At 52.4% G+C, this 10,020-nt stretch overlaps 1 protein-coding gene across 1 annotated transcript in view; it reads right to left on the bottom strand.

Annotated features, from left to right (window-relative positions):
• Nucleotides 1-342: 342 nt before the first annotated feature.
• The window catches only part of LOC120928347 (collagen alpha-2(I) chain-like), an 84,376-nt gene continuing 74,698 nt past the window's right edge, over nucleotides 343-10,020 (bottom strand). Inside the window, exons 4-5 of the mRNA XM_040339445.1 lie at nucleotides 4,625-5,196; nucleotides 343-924 (exon numbers count right to left, since the gene is read on the bottom strand). Of these exons, the coding sequence (XP_040195379.1) occupies nucleotides 692-924; nucleotides 4,625-5,196 (805 nt within the window). The 3' untranslated portion in view covers nucleotides 343-691. The remainder of the gene's footprint in view (nucleotides 925-4,624; nucleotides 5,197-10,020) is intronic.

Raw genomic sequence — 10,020 nt, 5'->3', positions numbered from 1 at the left:
ATAATACCTCTCCTAAATGGTGTTGGACTTTGCAGGACCCACTAACCACTAAACTTATTCACACTTTAACTTTTTAACCTTGTAACTCTTTATTTGGCACTGCGGTGTCCTAACCTCTGGTCATAGGCCTCAAGCCGAAACTGGCTCAAAGACGACCGTTGACCGCAGTGCCCCCAATTCACCAACCTTCCAGCTACATTAGTAGACTGGGAACTAGAAACCCCTTCAGAAACCATCCACCACTGGGTACTGGTGTCCATCTTTGGGGTAATATCTTCTCCTGCAAAGTCCGAAAAACACCCGCCACCAGCACCCGAAGGTAACACCTTACCTTCGGGCGCACCTCCACACCCTCATTGCTTGTTGTACCCCCTCCTCTAGGCGCAAAGCCCACATGTCAATCCCCACGTCCGTGAGGTGAACACCATCACTCCTGAGGTAACGCCAAGGGTCAACCTCCAATTCCGGGTGCCGAACCACCAGCCCCCCGTTCCTTAGCACAAAACGCCCCACATTCCTGTTCAGCTTCCTGCGCGCACGATTCACCGCGTCTACCGACCTCGCCATCCTCCACGATGTCCTAGCCACCATGTCCGACCACACCACTACCGTCTCCGGGAAAGACAACCGGAGCCGCTGAAAATCGAATTTAATATCCCGCGCTATCTCCAGCATAGATCTCACCCCAAGATCATTGCCCCCAGCATGAATCACTAGCACATCCGGAGGTCTGTCCAAACGTGCCCATTTGTGTACCTCCGGCACAACTCTGCTCCATAACATCCCGGGGACCCCCAACCACCGTACCCTCGCCTCCTGTCTCGAAATCCCCAGTTGCCGACCGGTCGGGCGCGCCTCCGCCCGTTTTTCCCCCCCGAACCACGTAAGAGTGGCCCAAAATCCAGACCAACAAAGGTCCAGTACCTGAAAGACAGTAAGCAACAACAAATAACTAACACATCCCCCAATACAGCGACACCCACGTTTCAAAACAGTCATCTAACTCATTTCTCCTTATCCCAACAACAACTCCCAATCCCTCAACGCAAATTTGCCACCAGCTGCGGCCTAACATATGAACGAAACCTCCTCGATTCCCACCTTCCTATCCTCTTTATTGCGTCCTCCCCTAGTCCATTCCTTGCCGCCTCCGTAGCAGCCCCAATCCTAAATGAATGAGCCGAGAACTCCCTTGCAACCAGGCCCAATTCCCCCAGACACTTCCTAAACACCGCCACAAACTGATATCTCGACAGCGGGGCCCCATTTTCGTGTACCAAAAAGGTGCCCCCAACCGCCGGGCGGATGTCCAGATATTTCCGGACCAGCCCCACTGGGCAAAGTTCCGATCCTTCGATCGGGAACACCTGGACCGCTCTGCCCTTGCCACTCTGGTCCGTTTTGGACCTTCTGAGCCACAACGTGACCCCCTCCGGGGCCCAACTAACGTCCGATGCCCCCATGCCCCCTTGGACGATTTTCGACGGGCTCACCAGCTCGCCTATCCTAAAAGCCCCGAAAAATGCCAGCGCGAATGCCGCGCGAAACAATGTAACTTCAAAAACGGACGAACCCACCGTGCCCATCCTATCCATCAACCCTTTTAAAATGTCGAAAGACACAGGGCGGCGTGTGTCCAGCCGCCACCCTTGCTTCCTGTACCCTTTCAGAGCCTGGCGCACCCAGAAATCCTTTGTAAAGTCTGGCAACCCATGCCACTTGAATAAAAACGCCAAACCGGCCAACTTCTTATCCAATACCGACTGAGACACTCCTGCCTCGATATTTCTGGACAAAAAGTACCACACCAACGTCCTCACCTCCGGTCCCGAGAGGTGCACCTCAGATTCCATTACCAAGCTACTCCATTCTACCCATACTTTTTCATAGGCCGCCCAAGTACCCGCACTCACCGATTTTTTAATCCAGGTGGAGATGATTCCAATGGAATCTGCCACAGCCACTCCGGACAGGGGACCCCTCGCTCCTCTGCTTCCGGCACCAACTCCCGGAACCTGTCCCACTGGAACCGAGACAAAGCATCAGCCACGACATTTTCAACCCCCGGTAAATGCACCGCATAAACAAACACATTCAGCTGCAGACACCGCAGTACCAAGTGTCTCAGGAGCCGAATCACTGGGGGAGAGGACGCGGTCACGCGATTTATCACCTGCACGACCCCCAGGTTATCCCCATGGAAGCGCACCTTCCGATCCCGGAAAGACGTGCCCCACAACTCAACCGCCAGCACCACTGGAAACAGCTCCAGCAGCACCAAATTTTTCGTAAAACCCGCAGCCAGCCAGGACTGAGGCCAGGGGCCCGCACTCCACTGTCCTTGAAAAAAGGCCCCAAAGCCTGATCCCCCGGCCGCGTCTGTGTACAGCTCTAGGTCAAAATTGCTGACCGGGCCAGACATCCACAAGGCCCTACCGTTAAAGGCCTCTAAAAAAGAGTGCCAGACCCACAGGTCCTCCCTGTGCTCCTTCACCAGCCTTACATAGTGGTTAGGCAAACTAACCCCTGCCGTGCTGGCAGACAGACGCCGACAAAAAATTCTCCCCATCGGGAGGATCCTGCAGGCAAAGTTGAGCTTCCCCAAGAGCGACTGCAGCGCTCTCAGTTGTACCTTGCGCATGCCAATCATCCCCCTGACCTCCGCCTTGAGGCCCTCCAACTTGTCCGCCGGCAGCCTGCATTCCATAGCCTCGGAATCGATGACTATGCCCAAGAACTGAATGACCGACCTAGGCCCCTCCGTTTTGTCGGGCGCCAGTGGCACCCCAAAACGCTCCGCTATGTGCTCCAGCGTGGCCAACAAAACCGCGCAAACCTTTGACCCCGCCGGTCCAATGCAGAGAAAGTCATCCAGATAATGGATAACCGAATCCACCCCCGCCACGTCTCGTACCACCCATTCCAAGAAAGAACTGAACTGTTCGAATAATGCGCAGGACACTGAGCAACCCATGGGCAGGCACTTGTCCACATAGAATTCGCCCTCCCAGTGACACCCCAACAACCGAAAGCTGTCCGGGTGCACCAGCAACAGCCGGAAAGCCGCCTCGATGTCCGACTTGGCCATCAACGCCCCCCGGCCGTACCGCCTAACCCAACTCACCGCCGCGTCGAACGAAGTGTAGCACACTGAACAATCCTCCGCATTAATCGCATCGTTCACCGACCCCCCTTTTGGGAAGGAGAGGTGGTGTATGAGCCTGAACTTGTTTGGTTCTTTCTTCGGTACCACCCCCAACGGGGAAACCACCAGGCCTGCTAACGGAGGGGACTCAAACGGGCCACCCATTCGGCCCAGCCCGACCTCCTTACGCAGCTTCTCGGAAACCACTTCCGAGTGTTGCATAGCTGAACGTAAATTTTTGGACATTGGCGGAATCGCGGTCAAATTAGCAGGGATACGAAAACCAACTGTAAAACCCTCCTCCAGGAGCTGGGCAGCCGCCCTGTCCGGATACCTACCGAGAAACGGCAGCATCCTTTTCACCATCACCGGCGTGCTCCCTCTTGCCTGAAGGATCTCCGGAACGGCCCTTGCCCTGCTTGAAGCAGCAGGAAGAGGGGTGATTACCCCCACACCCGGAGCATTCATGCTTGTACCGGCACGACCCACCGAATTTGCAGTTTCCCTCGTTGAACTGCCAACAAACCCCCTTTTTCTTTCCGGCCGACTGTCCCAGGGAAGAGGCCCCGCCGCCCCCCCCCTGAAAAAACGGAGCCGACGTCCTCGGAGCCGTCATAAGCCGCATCCAAAGGCTAATGTCCTTCGCGTCCCACCGAATGTCCGGCCTAATCGCCCGGCGTTGCCTAAATTGCTCGTCATAACGAAGCCAACCCGTTCCCCCATAACAACGATAGGCCTCGCTAATCGCCTCCTGGTAGCTGAAGAGCGCCGAACAGTGTTCGGGGTTCTTCTCGCCAATCACGCTGGCCAAAATAGAATAAGCCTGCGACCAATTCGCAAACATGCGAGGTATGAGCCGATACCTCCGCTTTTCCTCGTTCTCCTTTTTGGAGTCCTCTGGCTTCACCCTGTCCAAGTTGAATTTCTCCAACGGTAACAAAGCGAATATCTCCACATATTCGCTCTTCCAGATTTTTTCCCGAACCTCTTGTTTCAAATGTGCCCCCAGCGGCGCATCATAACAAGTGTACACTTGCCCCTTTGCTTCATCCGCTAACCGCACCAAATCCCGCTTCTTGCCTGTGGCCCCTGCCGGCTCGGCAGTCCCTGCCGGCTGCGCCGCCGGTCCTGACCCCAAGCCACCCCCGTTCACCTCCTTCTCATTCGCCACTACCGCCGTTGGGGCAGCTGCCGCAGCCGCCGCAGCCCCCCCTCCCGGCCCCCAAGCCGCGGTCGGGCCCGCGGGGGGTCTGTCCCCCCCTTTTAGCTGGCTAACCAACGCCTCTAGCCCCGACAAAAATCTTTGCAACCCCGCATCCACCCCAGGATTCCCCACCAGTGCGTCCGTAACCTGGGAAGATGTCGCACTGCCCCCAGACACTGCAGGCACCACCAACCTATCCCGGGCCACCCCCACCCGGCCCCCAACAATCACATCATCACACCGTGAATTTGAAACAAATGTGGAAAAGGACTTACCGGGCTGCGTGGAAGCAATCCCATCAGCCGATCGTCTGGACTCCCTCGCTGTAGGCACCGTCCTGGGCACGACCTCCTCCTCCGAACCGGACAGCTCCCCATCCGACTGGTCCTCGCACAACCCCTCTTCCCCCGATGATGACCCCCCGGGCAGCTCGGTCCCGGCGGCCGAAGGCCCAGGGCCGGATTCGCTCTCCCTGCGGGCCCTGGACCCGTTAGCGGATTTTGCCGGCGCTTTCCTGCCAGGCGTAACTCTGCTGCGGTCTTCCTCTTGCCTTCTCCCCCTCGCCGTCTGGGCCTCCTGCAAGTGGCTAGCCGTAGCAGTTGAGGGGCTAGCCACCGTAACCTGGGATCCCTCTCGCCGAGGCCTGCTCACCGGGCCCGTCTCCACCTGCTCCACACGTCGGGCGGGCACGGCCGCCGCACCTGAGCCCCCCGGCCGTCCCCCACTCTGTCCTAGGGTGCTTCTGGTCCCCCCTGCCGGGCCCTCAATGACCCCTGTAGCCGCCGCCGCCACACGCTTTGCGGGGGGGGCCCGATGGGGCCCTGTTCCTGCCGCCTTCCGACCGCTGCTGACAAGGGGATGGGCTGGGTGAATATCTGCGGGGGGGGCGCGACGAGCGCGACCGCGCGGTCCCCCAGCCGGTGTGACTGGGCCCCGATAGCGCTGCTTCCCCACCGCTCTGAATAATGTCCTGGCCCGTGTGGTTAGGCCCCGACGGCGCCGCGCCGCTTGCTGCCCCGTTCTGAGGGAGAAGTGTCCCCAGCTGACGCTGCAGCCAGTCCTCCCCCCGCACCGCCGCCTCAGCCCTAAGCTGTGCAAACAAGGCTTCAATCCCTGCCATCTCGCCGCCCCTACCTGTGTCCCAACGCTTGCTGTGCAGAAAAATCCCAGTTGCAGGCTGTACAGACCATGCAACTTTGCTCCCCCACGCCTGTCTGCCCGGGAAACTGGATGGTGGGAGATAGATATAATCTCCCCTCCCACCGCTCCTGCTCCTCCTCCCCCCCAGCTACCAGGGTTCTGTTAACCCTGTCATGGCCGGCCCTACGCTGACTTGCAGTTGGGCTCCGTGCCTCACTGAACTGATGTAGGAATCATGACATATACTTAACAGTGCTTTCATATAAACTGTCTAATCATGTGAAACACTCACATTGCTCATTGTAGCCAGAAATTGTGTGATCATTGCATACATTTTAGGACACATAGTCAGACTTGTACGTACCAGACTGAAGAACCCGATTGAGCAGGGGGATCTCTCCCTTACGTGTCCGACTCACGGCCCCTGGTAGTATAGACAGAAGGCACAGGAGTGCGGACTGGTATGAGAGCCTGGTGGGTAGCTGCAGGAGATGTGGCTCTGGATCCAGGTGCAGAGAAGAGGGTGTCCGGCTGGACAGGCAACAGGAGACAGGAACACAGGCAGGTGATGCTGAGCAGGATGGTCGGGTCACAGACAGGGTTGGCAACAGGCGGGCAGTGAAGTAAAGAAGGAGCAGGCAGGTTCAAAGGTCAGGTGCAGGCGGAAGGCAAGGATAATCCAATAGGCAGGCCAGGTAATCAGGAGACAAGTGTTTAGACAGGTAACAGGAGCAAGGGTCACAGGTAGCTGCAGATCAGACAGCATCAGGCACTCTGGCAGTTTAAATAGACAGATTGGCGCCAAGCACCCCGCGCGCACGCACCCACCCACACGCGCACATGCACCAGCGTGCAGAGACGCGCGCCCGCGCATCGGTATGCACACCAGCGTGCACAGGCGTGTGCCAGGGAACCTCTCTGACACACATAAGGGCTCTCAGAAGAAGAAGTGGCAGTTTTTTTCATGGCAAACAAAATGATTTTGTTTTTACTAAAAATAATGTTACGCCATTATGCTGACACGTTCCCTACTGATTAATGTAAAATGTGAATGATCGGTCCTGCGGGGAAAAAAGCTTGTAAAACACCACTTATTATAAAAAACAGGCACTTTTGGGTACCGCTCTTGGTTCCTTTAGGAATACCCCAGGAACCCCAAAACCTAAGGAGCTGTTATGCAAACAGTCACAACCAGGGGTCAAGTCCTGGGGAAAAAAGTGTGGGAACTCCCACCCAAGATCCACTCTCCCACCAAAGAAAAAAAAATGATACGCTCTTATGCATAATTACTAAACATGTTCTTTCTAAATCCCACGATAACTCGCGGCAGACCTCCGCAATGTCTCCTGGGAACAATGACAAAAGCTCCCAGGAGACATTGCGGCATCGAGGAAGTGACGGAATACCCGCACACTACCTGATGAATCCTTATACAGGAAGCGGCCAGTAAAATAAAGGATTACTAAGGTTCGCCTGCCCCTGACAGTGACTCGAGCTGGGCATCGCCGCTTAGTGAAGGATTGGCTTGGGCAGCTCGGCTGCTCTCAGCTGCTCTAGTCCTGCAAAGGGAACTGAGTTCCTGCTGTGAAAAAAGTGCAGGAACTCCGTTCCCACGCGTTCCCGCAGGACTTGAGCCCTGGTCACAACCTTCCATGCTTGTCAGTTCCAGATGGCCATTTCCCACATCGTGCAACTTACTACAGACCCATCACTGTATGGGAAGTCTCACTAGCCAGTAGTGCTACAAAATCAATTTGTCTCTGCTGGTTTGCTTTTTTGCCTAGAATACACGGGCCCGATTTTCTGGAGACATTGGCCGGTTCAATAAAAAACAACCGACATTCGGCATATGTGTATGTCAGCCAGTCCTACAGAAGCCGGCCGTTTGGCTGGCTTCTGTCGGACGAGCATGCTAGAAAACCATTAGCCAACTGATTCCGATCAGCACTCTCAGCCAATGGCAGAGAGCGCTGACCAGGGTGTTCTGACAGTGGGGCTGCCCCCCCCCGTCTGAACACAATACCTCAGCGGGGGGGAGATCGCTGCACTAACATTGGATCATTAGTACAGAGGCTATTAGTATATACCAGGCTTTAGTTTTCCAAAGTTGAATTGCTAATGAACCTTTCCATATGCACTAAATGGAAGTTTTTATTTTTTCTCAAAGTTCATTTATCATAATCTCTCAATTACTCAACAACATTTGCCAATTAGATACTTTAAGGGAGTGGAGCCTATTTTATACAAAGGAAGCGGATCAAAAGCAGGTCACAGCAATCATCATTTCCTGCCCTTGGCAAAGCATACCTTAAAGAGTAGCAAGTCATTGGCAAGAAATGGCTATAGATTATTTTCAACTCAACCCATTGTCCAAACTTTTTATGTAGCAGTAATTCTCTGGAACACATTTGCATTCCAATGTGGAAATCACATTGCTGATTCACCATATATAATAATAACCATGTCAATTTACACTGTCACATTCATGATTAGATAAGTTTTAAGGCCAGGAAAACTATTGTCTGACATCTGGTAACAAGCCGGAGTATGTAAATCAAACGACCATGCCAAAGTATTTATAAAATTAAAAAAATATAATTTTTTTAGTAAATGATTGTACATGACCAACACCTTAATGAATATAACAGGATTACTTCCTGTATTTTATTCCAGTGACTCAGTGTGTATTATATGCAGGAACAAACATATGGCCCCCGCCCCCACCTATGACTGGCCTTCGTAGCAAGGAGCACATGGAAGGGCAATGCATGTAAAACAAAACCAAAGAAAATTCCCAGCTCAACTCACCAACCTGTCTGCAACCAACCGAGTTATCCTGTCTAACATTTTGTGTTAAAAACAGGTTTAGTTTGCACACATTTGCAAATACATGTGTAAACTTCAGAGCAGCTCCAAGGAAAGCCAGTATTATATGGAGTCCTAATGCACACACGATCATTTTTCGGCATGAAAAAAAACTTTGTTTTTCAGCATGTCCAAAAAACTAAGGGCCAGATTCATGTACCTGCGGCGCAGCGTAACGTAACCCATTTACGTTACACCGCCGCAAGTTTTCAGCGTAAGTGCCTGATTCTCAAAGCACTTACCTGTAAACTTGCGGCGGTGTAACGTAAACCCGTCCGGCGCAAGCCCGCCCAATTCAAATGGGGCGTGTACCATTTAAATTAGGCGCGCTCCCGCGCCGGACGTTCTGCGCATGCTCCGTTCGCAATTTTCCCGACGTGCTTTGCGCGAAATTACGGCGGCCCAACATGTTTGTGAATCGCGACGTGCGTAACGTGCTTACGCTGGGAAAAAAAATTCAAAAGCGACGCGGGAACGACGGCCATACTTTAACATGGCTGGTGTAAAGTTAAGCAATGAAAAAAATTGCTTAACTTTGCGACGGGAAAAAAATACTTGCGACGACGTAACGAACGCGAAAACCTTAGCGGATCGCCTTAAAACCTCATTTGCATACCCGACGCTGGAAAACGTCGAGAACTCCACCCAGCGGCGGCCGAAGTATTGCACCCTAGGGCTATCTATGCGGAACTGATTCTATGAATCAGCCGCATAGATACGACAAGAGATACGACGGTGTATCAGGAGATACGCCGTCGTATCTCTTCTGTGAATCTGGCCCTGAGTTTTTCCAACTTCATCATTAAAAACGACGTTGCCCACACACCATCGTTTTAAAAAAATGATGAACAAAGCGCGGTGACGTACAACACGTACAACAGCACTCTAAAGTGGAAGTTCTATTCGCCTTTAGGCTGATTTAGCTGATTCCGTGTTAGTAAAAGACGATTTGCGCTTTTCTGTCTGTTACAGCGTGATGAATGTGCTTACTCCATTATGAACGGTAGTTTTACCAGAACGAGCGCTCCCGTCTCATAACTTGCTTCTGAGCATGCGCGGGTTTAAAACGTCGTTTTAGCCCACGCACGATCATTTTGTACAACCCGAAAAACTAAATTTTTTAAAACGACGTTAAAAAATGCAGCATGTTCGAATTTTTGTTTTGTTGTTTTTCAGAAGCCGAAAAATAATGTGTAGCCCACACACGATCATTTTAAATGACGTTTTTAAAAAGCGTCGTTTTTTTTTCATGCCGAAAAATTATCGTGTGTACGCGGCATAACTCTTGTAAATTTATATGCAGGACTTGATTGAGGCTTGGGAATCAGTACAAGCAAAAATATGGTCCTCAATATGCATATCATGGGTGACGCAGAAAAAAAAGAATTTGTGCAATTGCTTCAAGGTCATTGCAAAATTGCATATGTGCTTTTATTTCCCAGGAATCATTGCTGCAAAGTCTTTCACTGCCTGTTAAACATACGTGACACCTAGCCTTGCAATCTATGCAAATTAGATCTAGTTAGCGGAATCAGTTCTGTCTGCTAAAGTGTCAAGAAATGCTGTATGAAGGGATTTCTATTTTTATAAAACAAACCCTTACCTGTATTCAACCTCAACATAAGTGTGGTATTAATAAAGTTGCCAACATTTTTTCATTTTTATG

This window comes from Rana temporaria, chromosome 2, assembly GCF_905171775.1.
Source record: "Rana temporaria chromosome 2, aRanTem1.1, whole genome shotgun sequence".
NCBI classification, from domain to species: domain Eukaryota; kingdom Metazoa; phylum Chordata; class Amphibia; order Anura; family Ranidae; genus Rana; species Rana temporaria.
The sequence above is the reverse complement of the archived record's forward strand: the minus strand, read 5'-3'. Positions and strand labels throughout refer to the sequence as shown.